General features: G+C 42.6%; 1 protein-coding gene across 1 annotated transcript in view; it reads right to left on the reverse strand.

The window, feature by feature from the left end:
- Positions 1–20,768, reverse strand: part of ascc3 (activating signal cointegrator 1 complex subunit 3) — a 634,438-nt gene that overhangs the window by 21,717 nt on the left and 591,953 nt on the right. The window contains exon 38 of the mRNA XM_078542487.1: positions 4,581–4,732. Coding sequence (XP_078398613.1) covers positions 4,581–4,732 — 152 coding nt within the window. The remainder of the gene's footprint in view (positions 1–4,580; positions 4,733–20,768) is intronic.

Below are 20,768 nucleotides of genomic sequence, written 5' to 3' on the forward strand. Positions count from 1 at the left end.
AAAGAATCCTAATAAATTTGTTAGGCATAATTTCCCCTTCATGAATCAGAATCACAGAGTCACACAGTGCAGAAGAGGCCCTTCGGCCCATCGAGTCTACACCGACACGTGAGAAACACCTGACCTACCTACCTAATCCCATTTATCAGCACTTGGCCCATAGCCTTGAATGTTATGACGTGCCAAGTGCTCATCCAGGTACTTTTTAAAGGATGTGAGGCAACCCACCTCCACCACCATCCCAGGCAGCATATTCCAGACCGTCACCACCCTCTGGGTAAAAAGGTTTCCCCTCACATCCCCCCTAAACCTTCTGCCCCTCACCTTGAACTTGTGTCCCCTCGTGACTGACCCTTCAACTAAGGGGAACAGCTGCTCCTATCCACCCTGTCCATGTCCCTCATAATCTTGTACACCTCGATCAGGTCGCCTCTCAGTCTTCTCTGCTCCAACGAAAACAACCCAAGTCTATCCAATCACCCTTCATAACTTAAATGTTTCATCCCAGGCAACATCCTGGTGAATCTCCTCTGCACCCGCTCCACTGCAATCACATCCTTCCTATAATGTGGCGACCAGAACGGCACATAGTACTCCAGCTGTGGCCTCACCAAGGTTCTATACAATTCCAACATGACCTCCCTACTTTTGTAATCTATGCCTCGATTGATAAAGGCAAGTGTCCCATATGCCTTTCTCACCAACCCACTAACATGCCCCTCCGCCTTCAGAGATCTATGGACACACACGCCAAGGTCCCTTTGTTCCTCAGAACTTCCTAGTGTCATGCTTTTCATTGAATACTTCCTTGTCAAATTACTCCTTCCAAAGTGTATCACCTCACACTTTTCAGGGTTAAATTCCATCTGCCACTTTTCTGCCCATGTGACCATCCCGTCTATATCTTCCTGTAGCCCAAGACACTCAACCTCGCTGTTAACCAGCCAGCCAATCTTTGTATCATCTGCAAACTTACTAATCCTACCCCCCACATAGTCATCTATGTCGTTTATATAAATGATGAATAATAGGGGAATCAGCATAGATCCCTGTGGTACACCACTGGACACTGGCTTCCAGTCACTAAAGCAGCTTTCTGTCATCGCCCTCTGTCTCCTACAACTAAGCCAATTTTGAATCCACCTTATCAAATTACCCTGTATCCCATGTGCATTTGCCTTCTTTATAAGTCTCCCATGTGGGACCTTGTCAAAGGCTTTGCTGAAATCCATATAAACTATATCAACTGCACTACCCTCATCTACACACCTGGTCACCTCCTCAAAAAATTCAATCAAATTTGTTAGGCATGACCTCCCTCTGACAAAGCCATGCTGACTCTGCTTGATTAGATTATGGCCTGAATTTTCGGTTCAGCCTGCTTGCCGAGGCGTAAAATGATGCACGATGGCATCGGGCGGGCGTCCCAACATCACCCCACGTCATTTAGATTTTCATTTAGAACTGCCAAAGGCCTATTAAGGCCATTTAAAAATCAATTAAAGTCATAAACTGATCTGCCCGTCCAACCTTAAGGTTGGCGGGGAGGCGAAGGGCCCAGGCGGCCTTCGCATTTTTCATGGAACCCCATCCATGGGCGGGATGAGGTTTCATGAAGGGTTTATAAATTAAATGAAGTATTTTATTAATTTTCATTGACATGTCCCAGCTTTTGTGACACTGCCACATGAGGGGACATGTCCTAATTTATTTTTATTTTCTTTATTTAAATTTTTGAAACTTAAACTAATCTCCCTGAGGCACCTTTGTGGTGATCAGGGAGATTTTTGCGCTCTTTTGCTTCCGGGCGCACGTCACACAGGGCGGGCCTTAATTGGCCGGCCGGCCCACGTAAAATGGCGGTGCGGACCCGATCGGGGGGGGGGCGATCGGGTTCCTGCCCGCCCCTGCACACCAGCTTTTTACATGCCTTCATTATCTCCTGATTTATTCTCTGTCCTACAGTATAGCTACTGTCAGGGGGCCTATGGACTACTCCCACCAGTGTCTTCTTCCCCTTGTTATTTCTTACCTCCACCCATATGGATTCTACATCCTCCAATCCAAGATCCTTTCTTGATATTGTACTTATTCCATCTAGTACCAACAAAGCTACCCCACCACCCTTTCCTTCCTGCCTGTCCTTTCGAAAAGTCACATACCCTGAATATTTAGTTCCCAGCTTTGATCTCCTTGCAACATCTCCGTAATGGCTATGAGATCATATCCATCAACCGCTATTTGTGCCATTAATTCATTAATTTTGTTCCGAATACTACTTGCATTAAAGTAAAGGGACATTAATTTGCCTTTTTACCAGTTTTTCTCCCTTTGACCCTATTTGCTGCTTTTTTTTAATGTTTGTACACTCTGTCCCTTCCTGCCACACTCTGGGTATCATTACCTAAATAGCTGCCCTGCAAGGCTGCCATATCGTTTTGCTTTGTAAGCCTATATATCCTCTTTCCAGAACCCTCCCCCCACCTCCCCCTATTTAGTTTAAAGCCCTCTCTACAAACCTTAGTTATTTGGCTCGCCAAGACACTGTTCCCAGCATGGTTCAAGTGAAGCCCATCCCACCGGAACAGCTCCCTTCTACCCTGGTACTGGTGCCAGTGCCTCAGGAACTGAAACTCATTCCTCCCACATCAATCTCTGAGCCACACATTTAACTCCTTGACTTTACTTACCCTATGCCAGTTTGCCCGTGGCTCAGGTAGCAATCCTGAGATTATTACCTTGGAGGTTCTGCTTTTTAATTTAGCTCCTAATTGTTCAAATTCTTTCAGCAGAACCTCCTTTCCAGTCCTATCAATGTCATTGGTATCAACATGGATGACAACAACTAGATTCCTTCTCTCCAGCTCCAAGTTCCTCTCCAGCACTGAGGATATATCCTTAACCCTGGCGCCTGGCAGGCAACATAGCCTTCAGTACTCATGCTCACGCTGCAGAGAACAGTATCTATCCCCCTAATTATACTGTCCCCTACCACTACCATGCTCCCATTCCCTCCCCACACTTGAATGGCTCCCTGTACCACGGTGCCGTGGTCAGTTCGCTCATCCTCCCTGCAGTCCCCACTCTCCTCCACACAGCTTGCAAGAACCTTGTAACTGTTGGACAGTTGCAGGGGCCGAGGCTCCTCGAACACTAGGTCCCCACACCTGCAATGTCGCACAAGTACCTCATCATTGAAAAGAATTATAGTAGGTTTTTTTAAACACAAAATTACTGTCCTTTAAAGGGAGTTTAACTTTGCACTCTGACAGGAGAACAGGAACAGCCCATTCAGCTCCTCAAGCCTGTTCCACCATTCAATGAGATCCTAATAACATTTTAAATGCTACCATTAGATCGCTCCTCAACCTTTTAAACTTGAAAGAAAACAAGACAAGTTTGTTCAAACTGACCTCATAATTTAACCCTTTAAGCATTGCCATAATTCTGATGAATTTGTGCTCTACTCTTTCCAAGGCCAATATACTTTTTGCTGAGGTAGGGTTGAGTCCCAAGACTGAACGCAGTACTCCAGATGGAGTCTGCCTAACACCCTGTACAACTGAAGCATCACTTCCTTATTCTGAATTTCAATCCCTTTGAGATAAAGGCCAACATTCCACTAGCCTTTTCAATTACTTTTTGCACCTGTACTAGCTTTTAGTGATTTGTGTACATGGACACTAAATCCTTTTGTTCCTCCGCAGCTCCTTTGTCTCTCACGATTAAGAAAATATTCTGATTTGTCTTTCTCAGATCCAAAGTGGATGCCCTCACAGTTTCCCCACATTGAGCAAAATTGTGGGTGATGGATTTTATTCACTCCGTCTGTCTATGTCCCTTTGTAACACTTATGGGAGATATTATATAACTGCATCATTAATAACTTAAAGCAAGCTCATCGAAGAGCAAAATCAAAGAATAATGTGTGACCCTCGTCAACATGGTAATAGACAATAGCACATAAATACGAGACATCACTGTTAAAATCTCTTTTTAAATACATTCTCACTACCTGCAGTTTTTGCACAGCAAAAAAGACATTCTGTTTACCTTGCCTGCAATCTGTACCAGTTTTATAATAGCCAGGACAAGACATACACATATGGTTCTGGGAGGTGTAAGTATTTGTTACAAATCGCAGTTAATCTCTTCAAAGCTTGATCCCCAGAGAATTTCTAATAGGATTTGTTAAAAAGTTTTCATTATTAGTGATCACTAGAAATGTATTCACTTAAGAGTTCAGGCAAAACAAATTATATTCCAAGAACCTTTTTAAATTGCCAGCATTTCATTTGTTTGTGGAAACAGTACTTATTTTCTTATGCCTTCATTATCCAAAAATAATGAATAAAAAGGTATTAACTTTGCTACTTTTACTTTTTTCTGGCAAATGCTGAATACTGCTCCTCCCCTTACATGCAAAAAATTGGGAATAGCTAGAGGCTCCTTCGCATATCCATTGACCATATCACATTCTGAATGCAATTGTGTACTGAATAAAAGATCAATTTTAAGAAAAGACTTGTCTCCAATACTAAGAGAGTTACAAACCTACAAGAAGTAGCTATAGTGAATACCTGAAGAGGTAGAGGTGTTGTTGCTCAATGTTCGGCAGGGTAAGCAGAGAGGAATCGTGTACCCATCTGCCTTGAATCACCATTTGAATTAGGTTGATTATGTTCAGTGCTGTAACGAGCCAGCCACTGTTCGCTGCCACATCCAGCATAGCCTAAATAAAGGCGATAGAAAAGACAGATAGAAATCAATTAAGTCAAAATATATGGCATCAAGCACATTATGCTGGATTTGTGGATAACAAAAGATTGATAACAAGCCAGTGGGTGACCTTTTGATTCCATGATATCTATTAAAGCTGAGCTATTAGCTAGAAACACATAACGTAATAATAACAGCAAGTATCAGTACAGCGAATGTTATTTGAGCTCATTCTTCAAATTTTTTTGGTGTTTTGATTATTTGTCCCTTGGTTGTTGCCTTAATTGTTCCAATGACATTAGCTCAGATGTATTATGATTAACACAAACCATTATGGCTGTTGGTGCTTCCACTTCTCCAAAGTGCCCCATTACCACTCCCCACCCACCCTTCCTCCAAGTCCCTTAACTTACAGTTCAGAGATAACCCCACACTTATTTGTCAGGATTTTCCGGCCCTGCCTGACACCAGCAGGCATCATCGCGGGCGAGATAGGAAAATTTGAAGAGCCATTGACTTTTAACAACTCGCCAAATTTTTCCGTCCTGCCCACAACGATGCCCACCGGTGTCAGAGCCGGAAAATCCCGCCCATTATCTCTACCAGGTAGAAGTGATTCCCTATCACTTTTCATATTTGATACTCATACAAATTTTTCCACAACTAAGAAAAAAAATTCTTAAAGACTGCAATTTTAATATGGCAATATAAGAAAATACAGATTTTGATAACTTCTCTGTATAAGGGTCTATTTCATATACCATAGATATCTTGCCAATGATTAACAAAATTCAGTTTAAAGCATAAATTTTCAATTCAATACATTCCATCCAAATGCCATTAGACAAGCATGGATAGATTTTAGGATTTGTCATGTCTGATCGTGAACACAAGAATTACGAGAAGGAGTGGGCCATTTGGCCCCTCAAGCCTGCTCTGCTATTCAATAACATCATAGATGATCTGACTGTCGCCTCAACTCCACTTTCCTGTCTGCCCCTCACACCCACCGCCTGCACCCCCATCCCATCCCCATAACCCTTGACTCCCTTGATGATCAAAAATCTAACTCAGCCTTGAATATATTCAATTACCCAAGTGGGTGTGACATGAAGCCAATCAATTGAAAAAATAAGTGGAGACCTATTGTGCCAAACGTCTTGCCAGTTTGCATTGTGTGCGTCAGCTGCTTTTACACATAAAACTGGTGTCCAAGGTTGTTAATGTGGCAGATATTAAGTGTCCTATATTGAGACCTGATGCAATTTCCAAAAAATACAGTAGCTGTTCTGCTTTCTTTCTAGCTTAGTTTGGGCAGAAGGCTTTGTGCCAAATATTTTGGCCACATTATTTCTAATGTCTAGAATATTGTGACAAGGGGGGGGGGATCAGTACATTTAATGATTGGGTGGTTTACTCACCACCTAATTGGAGACTTATTCAGAATGTTTATGCCATAGTGTTCTTTCAGTCCCTTATTTAACAGTCTCACTCCATTACTTTCAGTTTCCACATTTAGATGTAATATCACTTGATTAAATGGTAACATATTTTATTTGGTGAAAGAAATGCATGTTAAAGATTTGACCATGACAACTTTTCTCATCTCTTCTTGATGGTCTTATTAAGCTTTTGGCCAATCTCCCTCAAGGGTCATGCAAACAAATTAAGACAAGATAGTTATCTTAGTTTATCTTAATGTCTTTATAACTATTAAATAAAAGGTGATCTTGTACACCATTAGTATATGTACCTGAATGAACTGCATGTTGCATGAAAAAACAGAAACCGAGTTGCTTAATGCTTCTAAAGCTTGGAAGCAAAGTTAAGCTGATCTCACCCCTCAAAGTTATTCATCGGACCAAATACTCCACTAGCAACAACACGGTATTCTTCAATGTATCTGGTCTTTATGAAGTTTAGCTTCTGGCAAATGAAACTTCATTCCGATTGGCGAAATGTAATGTGGCAGGTCTTATAACAACAGATATGCCCTATGAATGCTTATTTGAATATATTTAACTATGATTATGTGTGACAAAAGCATTAGAGCATGTTATAATCTAGAAAGCCAGGTGGTGAAGGATTGAACTGGAGCTAATCTTTACACAATTGTATAAGCATTTATTTACAGAGTTGCACAATACAAGCATGCACCTCCTAACCCAACCACACACCACAATTTCAGTGTCTCTTTTTATATGCTCAAGTGAAACCCCAATTAATGCCCCCCATCTGCACATAATTAACTACAATTCATATACAATTAACAGGAGCTGTATGCTATATACAACCTATTTAATGTATTACCAGTGAATCACCATCGGCAAAGCTCACAATACATTAGAGGATGAGCTATTTATAAGAACAACAATATTATACAATGTAAAATAGAATATCTGGCTAGAAGATGCAACTGCTCTACATTCTTGAATTGAATGTGGTTTCACTGCATGTTATGTAGCAGTTAAAACATTCAATTTGTTCAATTGACTGTCAGTTAACTAGTTAGAACAAGTGTGGAATTGGTATGTTCTTTGAGAGAGGGAGCTGAAGCATGAAGCATTTACAAGGTCAACAACATTTTTGGATTAATAAATAAAGGCATGGAGTGCTAGGGTAAAGAAATAATGATAAATTGTTAGATATAACATCAGAGTACTCTGTACAGTTTTGGGCTCATCATAAGGGAAAGGATATTAAAGCAATGGGCAGCATATACTGTAGCTTAGGGGGAGGTGGTGGTAAAGTGGTATTGTCACTGGACTAGTAATCTAAAAACCCAGGGTTCGAATCCCAACATGGCAGATTCTGAAATTTGAAGTCAATAAAAGAAAAAATCTGGAGTTAAAAGTCTGATGATGATCATGAAACCATTGTCGTAAAAACCCATCTGGTTCAACTAAGGTCCTTTCGGGAAGGAAATCTGCCATCCTTACCTGGTCTGGCCTACATGTGACCAGACCCACAGCAACGTGGTTGACTTTTAAGAATGCCCTCCGAACAAGGACACTTAAGGAACAGCAATAAATGCTGGCCTAGCCAGCAACGCCCACATCCCATGACCGAATAACAAAAAAAAATTGCAAAGAAAATGCCAGGGATGGGAAACTTTAGCTACTGGGAATATTTACACTGGAGAAATGATTTTAAAAAGTAATTTGCGGAGTTTTTATAGGGTGAATAGGGACAGAGCATTTCCTTCAATTAAGAAATCAGGGATGAGGGTTCATCAAGTTCAATAAGAAAATCCTGAGAGGGTTCAAGCACAAAATTTCTTTATGTAGAGGGTTGGAGCTTGGAATGCTTTATGATGGGGATTGGATGAAGCAGCGAATGTAAAGAGAAAAACAGATAATATTTAAAGCATGGGAAGATCCAGAGCCATTGATGGCAAGTAGGACAGTGGATTTTGTTTTACATTATTGTAGCAAAGTGCTGGTGTAGATACATTGTGCATAATGGATTCCTCCTGTGGTATAAACATCTGTGGTTCTATAAGCAGCAGATTATCCATGATAAATTTGATGCTAAGTTTTTAAGCAAAGGAATGTTTATCATGTAGCGCAAAATATATTTATCTGCTGCCACAAAATCTATTGTTATTATGTAAATAGAATTTTGGGTCAGAGTTTCATTAGTTGTTTACTGCAGAGCTGTGCAAGGTGAGTTAAATCAGAGTTTATTTGTTGTTTAGATTTACCGAAAAAAACAAAGGGCAGAATCGTCCCAGATTTGTACTAATTGTGGTAGTGTGTGGGTAAAACAAGGTTTTACCTGCTGGCTGCAATGGCGGCTTTTCATGCCGTATCGTCTCAAAACTGCTACATTAATTATACATTTCTGGGATACACGCCGTTTCGATTGCGGGTGGGCTCCAATTTGCCTGCCATGCCATCGCCTCGTTGCTTTATCACACCAGGAACCACATTGAAAGTACATCCGCGCTCAGTGCTTCCGACCCAGGACTGTGGCAAAGAAGACATGGCCCCGAAAGGCAACAAGACTGCAGCCCTTGAGCGTCCTTTGGATGCCATGGAGACTCGCTGTGATGTCCTCTACCCAAGCTCTGGCCACAGGAGGGGCAGTTACATTACCACTCCGGCTTGGTAGGTGATGGTAGTGGTTAGTGCCAATGTTGCACACAAGAGGTTGGCCATCCAATGCAGACTGAGGATGAATGATCTCATCCGTGCAGCCAGGGTATGGCAACCATCTCATCACTCTAAACTCACACATTCAAGCCCACCACACATTCACCGATATCTCACTCACTGCCAGTTCAAGGGACATCACCACCAATTCACACACACATACCCTCACAAGTCCATCTGGCCTCAACTCCTCTGGAGACTGCCTCCTCAGCCCTCACCATCTTGAGGCCACTTGCACAGATCCACATGTGCCCCCACACACACCCTGCAATACCCTCCTTCCTCAGTACAGCTCTTGTCTTGCAGCCTCTTCCCTTGCCTGAGGCCACTTCTCTCCCTTCCCCAAGCAAGACCTTGCCCTGCAGCTATTGAAAAGCCACCCACATATGGCTGATCTGGTAGGTACAGACCTACCCATGAGCCCCTCTGAAAGTGATGTGGCGCTGCCTGTGAAGCCTGGCGCTGATGACTGAGCGCTGACTGAAGCAAGGTAGGCAAACAAACCTTAAAGTGCAGCCTGCCAAGTGCACGCCATATATATGCTGTTGTGAAACATGTCGGCATGTTTTCCCACCGACATGGGCGTACGATCCAGTGTTGGGGGCAGGGGGAAGGGTGAGATGAGTCCTGCGGGCTGGCCTTGAAATTATATGCTGATGTATTACAATGAGGTTCCCGACATTCGACGGTGGGGAACACAGCCGTCCATTGGCGGGCAGAGCGGACGATTGCAAACTTGTTTCATGACGTTGTGAAATCGATTTTTGGCCTTCTCGCCATATTGTCCGCTCATGCCACCAAATGCCGGCGAGCACGGAATTTACATGGATGTAGGGTTCTAAAATCTTTTGAATAGCTTGAGATTTTTCTTGTCCACTCAGATTTCTACAAGTATAACATCCTTTAGAACTGATCAGAAATGCTCCTGTGCCAAACAATTCTTGGAAATTGCGACCTGTCATAATCGTGCTATTTATGACTATAAAAATTGATATCAGATGGACTCTAGTCCTTTCTACTGGAAGCAGGTTGGCAGGTGGGATTGGGGGTTGGTTGGGAATGTAGGTGGCCAACCTGCTCTCTGGAAGCTGGTCCATCATTTAAATATTTTAATAAGGCTATGTGTTTCAAATTTTAGAAGTTTTAATTTTAATACTTCAAAAGGCGAGACAGCCGAATCGATTCGCTGAGTCTCTCTCCAGCACTGCTTGTGAGCTAAGAAAAGGAGTGCCCCCACTGACTCCCAAGCTAACCTGTTTCCCTTCCCATGATTGGCTGCCCTGATATCCGATATCCCTTCCTACCTCACAACCTCCAATCTCCCCAGACCTCACCTTCCCAAGCTTTCCAATCTCTGTCCGATCTTTCTGATCTCCATTCTTCCCATGGCTTTTCTGATCTCTTCTTCCCTCCTCTCCATTCCCCAGGGGAGGCCTGATGCTGCAGGACTACCCGCATGGCAGCCAGCCAGCCTCTCAATCTGGCTGTCCACCGGCCAGGAAACAGAGACAAAGTATTAAAATGAGCTCCTGCCATTAAATTTGTCATCCGGGTTACCCCTATTTCTGGGTTTCCAGTAAGCAACCAGTAAATAACAGGGCCACAATGTCCACAGCATAGAAACAGAATTGTCAGCTGGTCCACGTTGTCATTTTTGCTCCACATAAGCATTCTTCCACCCCTCCTTGTTATGGCACAGCCGATGGTAAATGCTGAGCTGCTCAAATCCCAGAGAGAAACTTGAAACAACTGCCACTTGTTTTGCAATTTGTATAAATTTCGAGATGCGTGCCTTGAATTCAGTAGTAATAAGACCACCATGTCTTATAGGTTTCTTACATAACTAAATTAAACCTTTATTAATAGAAGAAATGATTTTAAGTACATACATAAATCTAAAAATTACTACTATGATAACTTCTAAGTCTCCTAGTTAATCTAACTCCCAGTTACACTTTTGTTAAGGCAACAGTAAGGCACATAGATTTTAAAAGACCAATAAAAGTGACACATAGTACCCTCAACCAGTAGAATTTAAAGTGAGTTTTCTTAATGTCAGTTCTTTGTAGACAGCAGCTTGAAGTGTAGATGCTGGAGGCTTTTTCACACTTGTTTTAGATCTTAGAATGTCTGCCCTTACACACAACCTTCACTCCTTTATACATATTTTCCCCTTTGAATGCAAATTCCCATTGTTTCACTACGTCTTTGGACTTTACCTCTCTGATAATAAAAATCTCTCAGTACCAATTTTACCAGTAATCTTTCGTAAAAATAAACACATAGTTTCTGACTTCTCCTGGCTAGGCAAACCATTTCACCCCTCCTTTGAATTCAATTAGTCTGGTTTATTTAAAAATGCACATGTTCTCTTTACACCTATGTCTACCTACTTAACATTTCAAACTTAGCTTATCTTCTAATACATCAAAGCCTTCAGATCAACTGCCTTTAATTCAATTAAGTCACACACAAACAGACATAGACCCAGGTCCCACTATTACTCTACAATAAATTCCAATAACATTATGAAAATTATTATATCTTCCTGACACTCCTCATCCAATGCAATCGACATATCCTTCTATGTTAATTGTATAATAATTGATTGTTCAATTGTGTTCAGATGGTAGCCATTAATTTGGGATTCACTTGAGCTCCTTTCTATATATGTAGGAGCAGACTAAAACTGTGGTTGATGGGTTTTGGAGAAACATGCATACAAGGTGTAGCTTTTTAGGTAAAAGCCTACAAAGTGTGCAAAGATTAGGTTCCAGTTCTATCCTTCACCGCCTGGTTATTGGAAATAAAATAGTCTATTCTTTTCTCTCCTCAAGCTTACCTAGTTTCCTGTTAAATGCATTTGTTTCATCAAAAGGAAGATTGATCCTGGTACTTAAATTGGGCAAAAGACATTTAATGAAAACATGCTGAGCTCTAGTAGTAGAGCTGACGAATAGTATATCATAGTTAGGACTCACACAATGATCCAATACTTCATGCAGGAAAACAGCCATAAAAGAAAGGCCAATCCACAAACTGAGTTTACAATTATCATAAGAGCTTATACCCTGTCCTGAGGTGGCTGTACAGAAAACAGACTCTGATAGTTTTAGTTTCTATGATAAATATGTGACTACATATATCACATTTGGGAATGGTTGTATTACGGTCAGCTGTAATTGAAACACTGTATTGAAAGACATCTTATTACTACGCAAGATTAATAAAGTGGAGAAATTAAGCCATTATGTAATCTCCTTTATTATTGTCACCAGCATATTATATATGAAATAAATCTTATTACCACAGCATGCAAGAATAATGCTAATATATAATTTTAAAGAAAATACCACAAATCGCACTCAGTATCAGCAGTCAGGAATTGAGGTAAAAACTTCTGAAACTGATTACTGTAAAAAAAAACTCTACTTCATGGTCAATAATAAGTTTCTCCTGTTTTTATTTGAAGTACTGGGAAAATATGGGCCCTGACAACATTCTGGCGAAAGTACTGAAGACGGTGTTCCAGAACTTGCCGTGCCCCTAGCTATGCTGTTCCAGTACAGCTACAACACTGGCATCTACCGACAATGTGGAAAATTGCCCAGGTACATCCTGTCCACAAGTAGCAGGGCAAATCAAACCTGGCCAATTACTGCCCCATCAGTCTACTCTCCATCATCAGTAAAGTAATGGAAGGGGTCATCAACAGTTTTATCAAGCGGCACTTGCTTAGCAATAACCTGCTCATTGACGCTCAGTTTGGGTTCCTCCAGGGCCACTCAGCTCCTGACCTCATTACAGCCTTGGTTCAAACATGGACACAAGAGCTGAACTCCCGAGGTGAGCTGAGAGTGACTGCCCTTGATATCAAGGCCACATTTGAATGAGTGAGTAATCAAGGAGCCATTGCAAAACTGGAGTCAATTCGAATTGGCAAAAATTCTACACTGGTTGGAGTCATACTTAGCACAAAGCAAGATGGTTGTGATTGTTGGAGGTCAATCACTTCAGTACCAGGACATCACTCCAGGGATTCCTCAGGGTAGAGTCCTAGGCCCAACCATCTTCAGCTGCTTCATCAATAACCTTCCCTCCATCATAACTGGGGATGTTCATTGATAATTGTGCAATGTTCAGCACCATTCACAACTCCTCAGATATTGAAGCAGTCCATGTCCAAATGCAGCAAGACCTGGACAACATTCAGGTTTGGGCTGATAAGAGGCAAGTAACATTCATGCCACAGAAGTGCTAGGCAATGACCATCTACAACAAGAGGGAATCCAACCATCTCCCCATGACATTCAATGGCATTACCATTGCTGAATCCCCCACTATCAACATCCTGGGGGCTTACCATTGGCCAGAAACTGAACTGGATCAGCTATATAAATATTGTGGTTACAAGAGCAGGTTAGAGGCTGTGTAATGAGGTGGGAGTAATTAATAATCTCATAGTGAAGGTGCCCGTAGGTACAGCGACCCATAATATGATTGACTTTTACATTCAGTTTGAGGGAGAGTGGAGTGGATCTGAGGCAAGTTTTTAAACTTAAATAAGGGGAATCATTAGGGCATGAAAGCTGAGCTAGCTAAAGTGAATTAGAAAATTAAGTTAAGGGATAGGTCAATAGAGATGCAGTGGCAAACATTTAAGGGGATATTTCAGAATAGGTACATTCCAACGAGTAAGAAAAAGTCCAAGGGACGGACACATCACCCGTGGTTAACTTGAAAGGTTAAAGATAGTATCAAACTTAAAGAAAAAGCATATAATTGTGCATAGACAGGTGGCAGGTCAGAAGATTGAGCAGGATATAAGGAACAGCAGAGAATGACTAAAAGACTAATAAGGCAGGAAAAATTATAGTATGAGGGAAAGCTAGCCAGAAATATAAAAACAGATAGCAAGAGTTTTTATAGATATTTAAAAATAGAAGAGAGTTAACAAAGTCAGCATTGGTCCTATAGAAAGTGAGTCTGGAGAATTGATAATGGAAAACAAGGAGATGGCAGATGAATTGAACAGGTATTTTGCATCAGTTTTCACTATAGAGGATACAAGTAACATCCCAGCAGCGGCTATAAACCAGGAAATGGACGTTGGGGAAGGAAGTCAGGAAAACTACAGTCGCCATAGAAGAGGCAATGAGTAAACTATTGGAGCTGCGGGCTGACAAGAACCTGGGTCCTGATGGACTTCATCCTAGGGTTTTAAAAGAAGTCTAGTGAGGTAATTGATGCATTTTTAATTTTAATTTTCCAAAGCTCCTTAGATTCAGGGAAGGTCCCATTAGTTTGGAAGATAGCAAATGTAACTCCATTATTCAAAAAGGGAGGGAGACAGAAAGCGGGAAACTACAGGCCAGTTAGCTTAACATCTGTCATAGGGAAAATGTTAGAAGCTATTATTAAAGAAGCCATAGCAGGCCACTTGGATAAGTTCAAGATCATCAGGCAGAGTCAACATGATTCTGTGAAAGGAAAATCATGTTTAACCAACTTATTGGGGTTCTTTGAGGAAGTAACATGTGCTGTGAATAAAGGGGAACCAGTGGATGTACTGCACTTAGATTTCCAGAAGGTATTTGATAAAGTGCCACGTCAAATGATATTGCGGAAAATAAAAACTCATGGTGTAGGGGGTAACATATTGGCATGGATAGAAGATTGGCTGGCTAACAGGAAGCAGAGAGTAGGCATAAATGGGTCTTATTCAGGTTGGCAAGATTTAACAAGTGTCACAGGGATCAGTGCTGACACCTCAACTGTTTACAATTTACAGAAATGACTTGGATGAAGGGATTGAGGGGATGGTTGCCAAATTTGTTGATGACACAGAGATAGGTAGGAAAGTAAGTGGTAAAGAGGGCAAAAGGAGGCTACAAAAAGATATAGATAGGTTAAGTGAGTGGGCAAAGATTTGGCAATTGGGGTGTAATGTGGGAAAATGTGAAATTGTCCATTTTGGCAGGAAGAATAAAAGAGAAGCATATTATCTAAATGGTGAGAGATTGCAGAGCTCTGAGGTACAGACGGCAGGATTTTATGAGTCGGCGAGCGGGGACTGCTCGCTGACGTGTGAAGTGACGCGCGGTGACGTCGGGGTGACGTCACCGCGCCCCATTTAAATTTTCAGGAAGGCTGGGATGCAGCAAAATCAGCTGCGCGCCCGCCGACCTGTCAATGGTCAATTAAGTAATTAAAGGGCCAGCCTGTCCAACCTTAAGGTTGGCAGGCAGGCCAAGAGCCCCGGCGGGAACTAGAAAAGATATGAAACCTTATCCACAGGCAGGATGAGGTTTCATGTAGGTTTTTAAAAAAAATAAAGTTTTTGTAAAAATTATGGCCATGTCCCAGTCATGTGACATTGTCATATGAGGGGACATGTTAGGGGAATTTTATTATTCTATTTTTATCTTTTTTATATTTACAGCTGATCTCCCTGAGGCTGCACTTAGCCTCAGGGAGATGAGTGTGCTTTTTCATGCGCATGAGCGCACTCTTGATTTTGGGATTTCCACCCCCCGCTCGCACAGAGTGTCTGTGCAGGCCTTATTAGCCTGCCCACGCAAAATGGCGGCGCGCCTGCGATCAGGGGCGCCGATCGGAAGCACCCTGTACGTGCCCACCCTTCAACGCCCCCTGACGGGGGGAAAATTCAACCCAGGGAGTTCTGGATATCCTAGTGCATGAATCACAAAAGGCTAGTATGCAAGTACAGCAAGTAATTAGAAGAGCTAATAGAATGTTATCATTTATTGCGAGGGCAATTGATTACAAAAGTAGGAAGGTTATCTTCAGTTGTACAGGACACTAGTGAGACCACATTTGGAGTACTGTGTACAGTATTGGTCACCTTATTTAAGGGAGGATGTAAATGCATTGGAAGCAGTTCAGAGAAGGTTTACCAGACTAATGCCTGGAATGGGTGGGTTGTCCTATGAGGAAAGGTTTGACAGACTAGGCTTGTGTTCAATGGAGTTTAGAAGAGTAGGAGGTGACTTGATTGAAACATATAAGATCCTGAGGGGCCTTTATAGGGTGGATGTGGAGAGGATGTTTCCTCTTGTGGGAAAATCTAGAACTAGGGGTCACTGTTTAAAAATAAGCGGTCACCCATTTAAAAAAGAGAGGTGAGCAAAATTTTTTCACTCAGGGGTTTGAGAGTCTTTGGAACTCTCTTCCTGGAAAGGTGGTGGAAGCAGAGTCTTTGAATATTTTTATGGCAGAGGTGGATAGATTCTTGGTAAACAATGGGGTGATAGGTAATCAGGGGTAGGTGGGATGCAAATTTGAGGTTACTATCAGATCAGCCATGATCTGATTAAATGGCGGAGCAGGCTTGAGGGGCTGATTAGCCTACTGCTGCTCCTTGTTTGTATGTATGTAAGTCTGCAGCGAGTAAGTCACTTCCTGACTCCTCAAAGACTGTCCACCATCTACTAGGCACAAGTCAGAAGTGTGATGGAATACTCTCCACTTGCCTGGATGAGTACAACTCCCACAACTCTCAAGAAGCCCAACACCATCCAGGACAAAGCAGCCCGCCTGATTGGTACCCCATCCACCACCTTTAACATTCACTCTTTCCACCACCAATGCACAGTGGCAGCAGTGTGTAGAATCTACAAGGTGCACTGCAACAACTCATCAATGCTCCTTTGACAGCACCTTCCAAACCTGCAACCTCTACCACCTCGAGAGACCAATAGCAGCAGATGCATAGAAAGACCACCACCTGCAAGTTCCCCTTCAAGCCACACACCATTCTGACTTGGAACTATATCGCCATTCCTTCACTGTCGCTGGGTCATAACCTTGGAACTCCCTTCCTAACAGCACTGTATGTGAACCTACACCACATGGACTGCAGTAGCTCAAGAAGACAGCTCACCACCACCTTCTCAAGGGCTATTAGGGATGGACAATAAATGCAGGCCTAGCCAGAGACACTCATCCTGTGAATGAATAAATAAAATGGCACAAGGGGGAGGTTGAGATGGAAGAGAGGGAAGCGGGTGATGCATTCACCTTCTTGATTGGTTGGAGAGCATGACAGAACTCCTCAATGGTAGCAACAGTCTATATTTAAGCTCCATGCCAACAGTGGTCAGGGGGCACCACCATGCTAGGCCCCATTTTTGAGTGCAAATTTCATGATAATAGCGAGAGAGGGGAATCACATGCGAAGTCTCTTGTGATAAATTTATTACATTTGTTTCAAAGCTAATATGGATTATTTAGATAATGCTTAGATAGTACAACTTAAGAGAAATGATATGTTTGTGTCCACTGGTGTCTCAGTCAACAATGTCAATTTCACACAAATCCCACCCCCTCTAGCCTTCTAACCACACATATCTCCGGCCATTCAAAATAGAAGTCTGCAATATATTGAATGTTCCCCTGCAGTACCTTGCTTCATTACTTTAACACAACTCTGTGCTGCACCTTGGCAAGTTCACAAACTTGGCAATAGGGGAATTAACGTGCTTCTTGGAAATGGCAGCTGGTTGGCATGCATAGATCAGCGGCATGCAAAGAGCACATCTGAGACACTGCAAGCTCCACTCGTTGCTGTGCGTATTAACATTTCAGTCGCCCAAGCTATTTAATCAGATCTTGGAGCTTTTGTTAAAGGACCTGTCTGCTAGAAGAGTACCTATTTTAAATTTTAATGAAATACTCAGCTGTCCCTTGTAAGCCTTTTATTCTGCACCATCCTGTTTATTTGCGAGTCCCAGCTTATAGGTGTAAAGGGTCAGTGATTAGATGAAAGAAGCATTTTTTTCTCTGCCTAGTGCACCCAGAAAAATTGGCTATGTTTATACACAGCAGCTCATTCAAAAGACATACAAGGGCTTGTTCAATGTACAGAAGTTTATATTAGACTGTATATGTAATCACAACCTGAAGGAGATGCATGAGAGCTGCATTTACTTAAGGCAAACAAACCACCAAAATCCTTTTTAAACATAGGTATTGTTTACACATGCAAGAGACATTTCAATTAAATTTTGCTGTATTTTTTTTAAAGATACTGACATGACACCTTACATCCAGCACACAGTCATTCCTTGCCCATTGTCTGTGTGTTGTGTCACTGGTAACTTAATGCCCTATTTATAGTTCAGAACTATTTCAAAGGGAAGCAGTTCTTTGCTCTGAGTTCACTAGGCTTATCCTGCACGTGGATTTACAGCATTTGTGTGAACACTCAAACAACTTCTTATACACAGTAACTCCTATGTTTATGTATGACTTTACATCTCTGCCTGAGGATCTTCCTGGGTGTCCAGGGAAGGTCCTAAAGGCAATCACAAAATGATACAACTAATGGGAACTCTTTAATGTTTCAATTCGCATCCCCCTTTCCATTCTGGAGTCGCCTCCCCACAACACTTCACATCAATACTTCTCTTTGTTCCCATCTTAAACCAAGGAATTTCTGATTGTTAAAATTAACGGATGGTAGTACGGTGGGTGGGTACATGGCACAGTTTTGAAATTTGTAGATGACAGGGAAATTCAAAGTGTAGTAAACAGTGAGGAAGATAGTAATAGAGCTCAAGAGAACATAGACAAGCTGGTGGAATGGCCAGACACATGGCAAATGAAATTCAACGCAAAAAAGAAATGAGGTGGTACATTTTGGCAGAAAAGATGTGGAGAGAGACATTACAAGCTAAATGGTACAATTTTAAATCAGATGCAAAACAGATCGAGGTCGGGAGCAGCGTTGGCGGGGGGTGGGGGGGTGGAGGGGGCGGCGGCGGGGCGGGGGGGGGGGGGTGGATGGATGCTGGGGAGGGTGCAGGGTGCTGTCTGTGCTCGTGTTTGAGGGTGGCAGGAAAGCTTAATAAAGCGTATGGAATCTTGGTCGTGGACTTTATAAATAGGGGCATAGAGAATAAAAAAAATTATGGTAAATCTATATGAAACCCTAGTTTGGTCCCAGTTGTAACATTGTGTTCAGTTCTGGGTACCACAGTTTAGGAAGAACGTAAAGGCTTGGAGAGGGTACATAAGAGATTTACTAGAATGGTTCCAGCGATTACATAGACAGACCACAAAAGCTGTGGCTGTTCTCCTTGGAACAGTAAAGGTTAAGAGGAGATTTAATAGAAGTATTTAAAATCAAGACAGTTTTTATAGAGTGAGGGGAGTTATTTCCATTGGCAGAAGGGTCAGTGACCAGAAGATACAGATTTAAGGTGATTGGCAAAAGAACATGAGGAAAACATTTTTACACACTAAGTGGTAAGGATTTGGAATGCACTGCCATATAGAGATTCAATAGCAGATGGCACAGTGGTATTGTCGCTGGACCAGAGACCCAGATTAATGTTCTGGGGACCTAGGTTTGAAACCTGCCAAGGCAGATGGTGGAATTTGAATTCAATAAAAACACATCTGGACCATGAAACCATTGTCAATTGTTGTAAAAACCCATTTGGTTCACTAATGGCCTTTAGGGAAGGAAATCTGCTGTCCTTACCTGGTCTGGTCTGCATGTGACTCCAGACCCACAGCAATGTGGTTGACTCTTAAATACCACTCAGTTGTATCAAACCGCTACAAAATCTCAAAAAAGGAGTGAAGCCGGATGGACCACCCAGCATCGACCTAAGCACCGGAAATGACAACGGCAAACTCAGTCCTGTCGATCCTGCAAAGTCCTCCTTTATAACCTCTGGGGGCTAGTGCCAAAATTGACAGAGCTGTCTCACAGACTAGTCAAACAACAGCTCGTCATAGTCATCCTCATGAAATCTTACCTTACAGATAATGTCCCAGGCGCCATCACCATCCGTGGGTATGTCCTGTCCCACCGACAGCACAGTGGTATGCAATTGGGAGTCCTCAACATCGACTCTGGACCTCATGAAGTCTCATGGCATCAGATCAAACATGGGCAAGGAAACCTCCTGCTGAATACCACATACTGCCCCCCCTCAGCTGATGAATCAGTGCTCCTCTATGTCGAACAACACTTGGAGGAAGCACTGAGGGTGGCAAGGGTGCAGAATGTACTTTGGGTGGGGGGCTTCAATGTCCATCACCAAGAGTGGCTCGGTAGCACCACTACTGACTGAGCTGGCTGAGTCCCAAAAGACATAGCTGCTAGACTGGGTCTGCGGCAGGTGGTGAAGGAACCAACAAGAGGGAAAAACATACTTGACCTCATCCTCACCAACCTGTCTGCTGCTGATGCATCTGTCCATGACAGTATCGGTAGGAGTAACCAGCGCACATTGTGGAGTCAAAGTCCCGCCTTCACATTGAGGATACGCTCCATCATGTTGTGTGGCACTACCAGCGCACTAAATGGGATAGATTTCAAACAAATTTTAGCAACTCAAGACTGGGAATCCATGAGGTGCTGTGGGTCATCAGCAGCAGTACTCGAACACAATCTGTAACCTCATGGCCCGGCATATCCCCACTCTACCATTATCATCAAGCCAAGGGATCAACACTGGTTCAATGAAGGGTGCAGGAGGGTATGCCAGGAATACCTAAAAATGAGGTGTCAACCTGGTGAAGCTACAACACAGGACTACTTGCGTGCCAAACAGCAAGTGATAGACAGAGCTAAGCAATCTCACAACCAACGGATCAGATCTAAGCTCTGCAGTTCTGCCATATCCAGTTGTGAATGGTGGTAAACAAATCGCTGGAGCAGGAGGCTCCACAAATATCACCATCCTCAATGATGAGGGAGCCCAGCACATCAGTGCAGAAGATAAGGCAGAAGCATTTGCTGTAATCTTCAGCCAGGAGTGCTAAGTGGATGATCCATCTCGGCCTCCCCTTGGGGTCCCCAGCATCACAGATGCCAGTCTTCAGCCAATTCGATTCACTCCAGGTGATATCAAGAAATGG

Source organism: Cetorhinus maximus, chromosome 5, assembly GCF_964194155.1.
Source record: "Cetorhinus maximus chromosome 5, sCetMax3.hap1.1, whole genome shotgun sequence".
NCBI classification, from domain to species: Eukaryota; Metazoa; Chordata; class Chondrichthyes; order Lamniformes; family Cetorhinidae; genus Cetorhinus; species Cetorhinus maximus.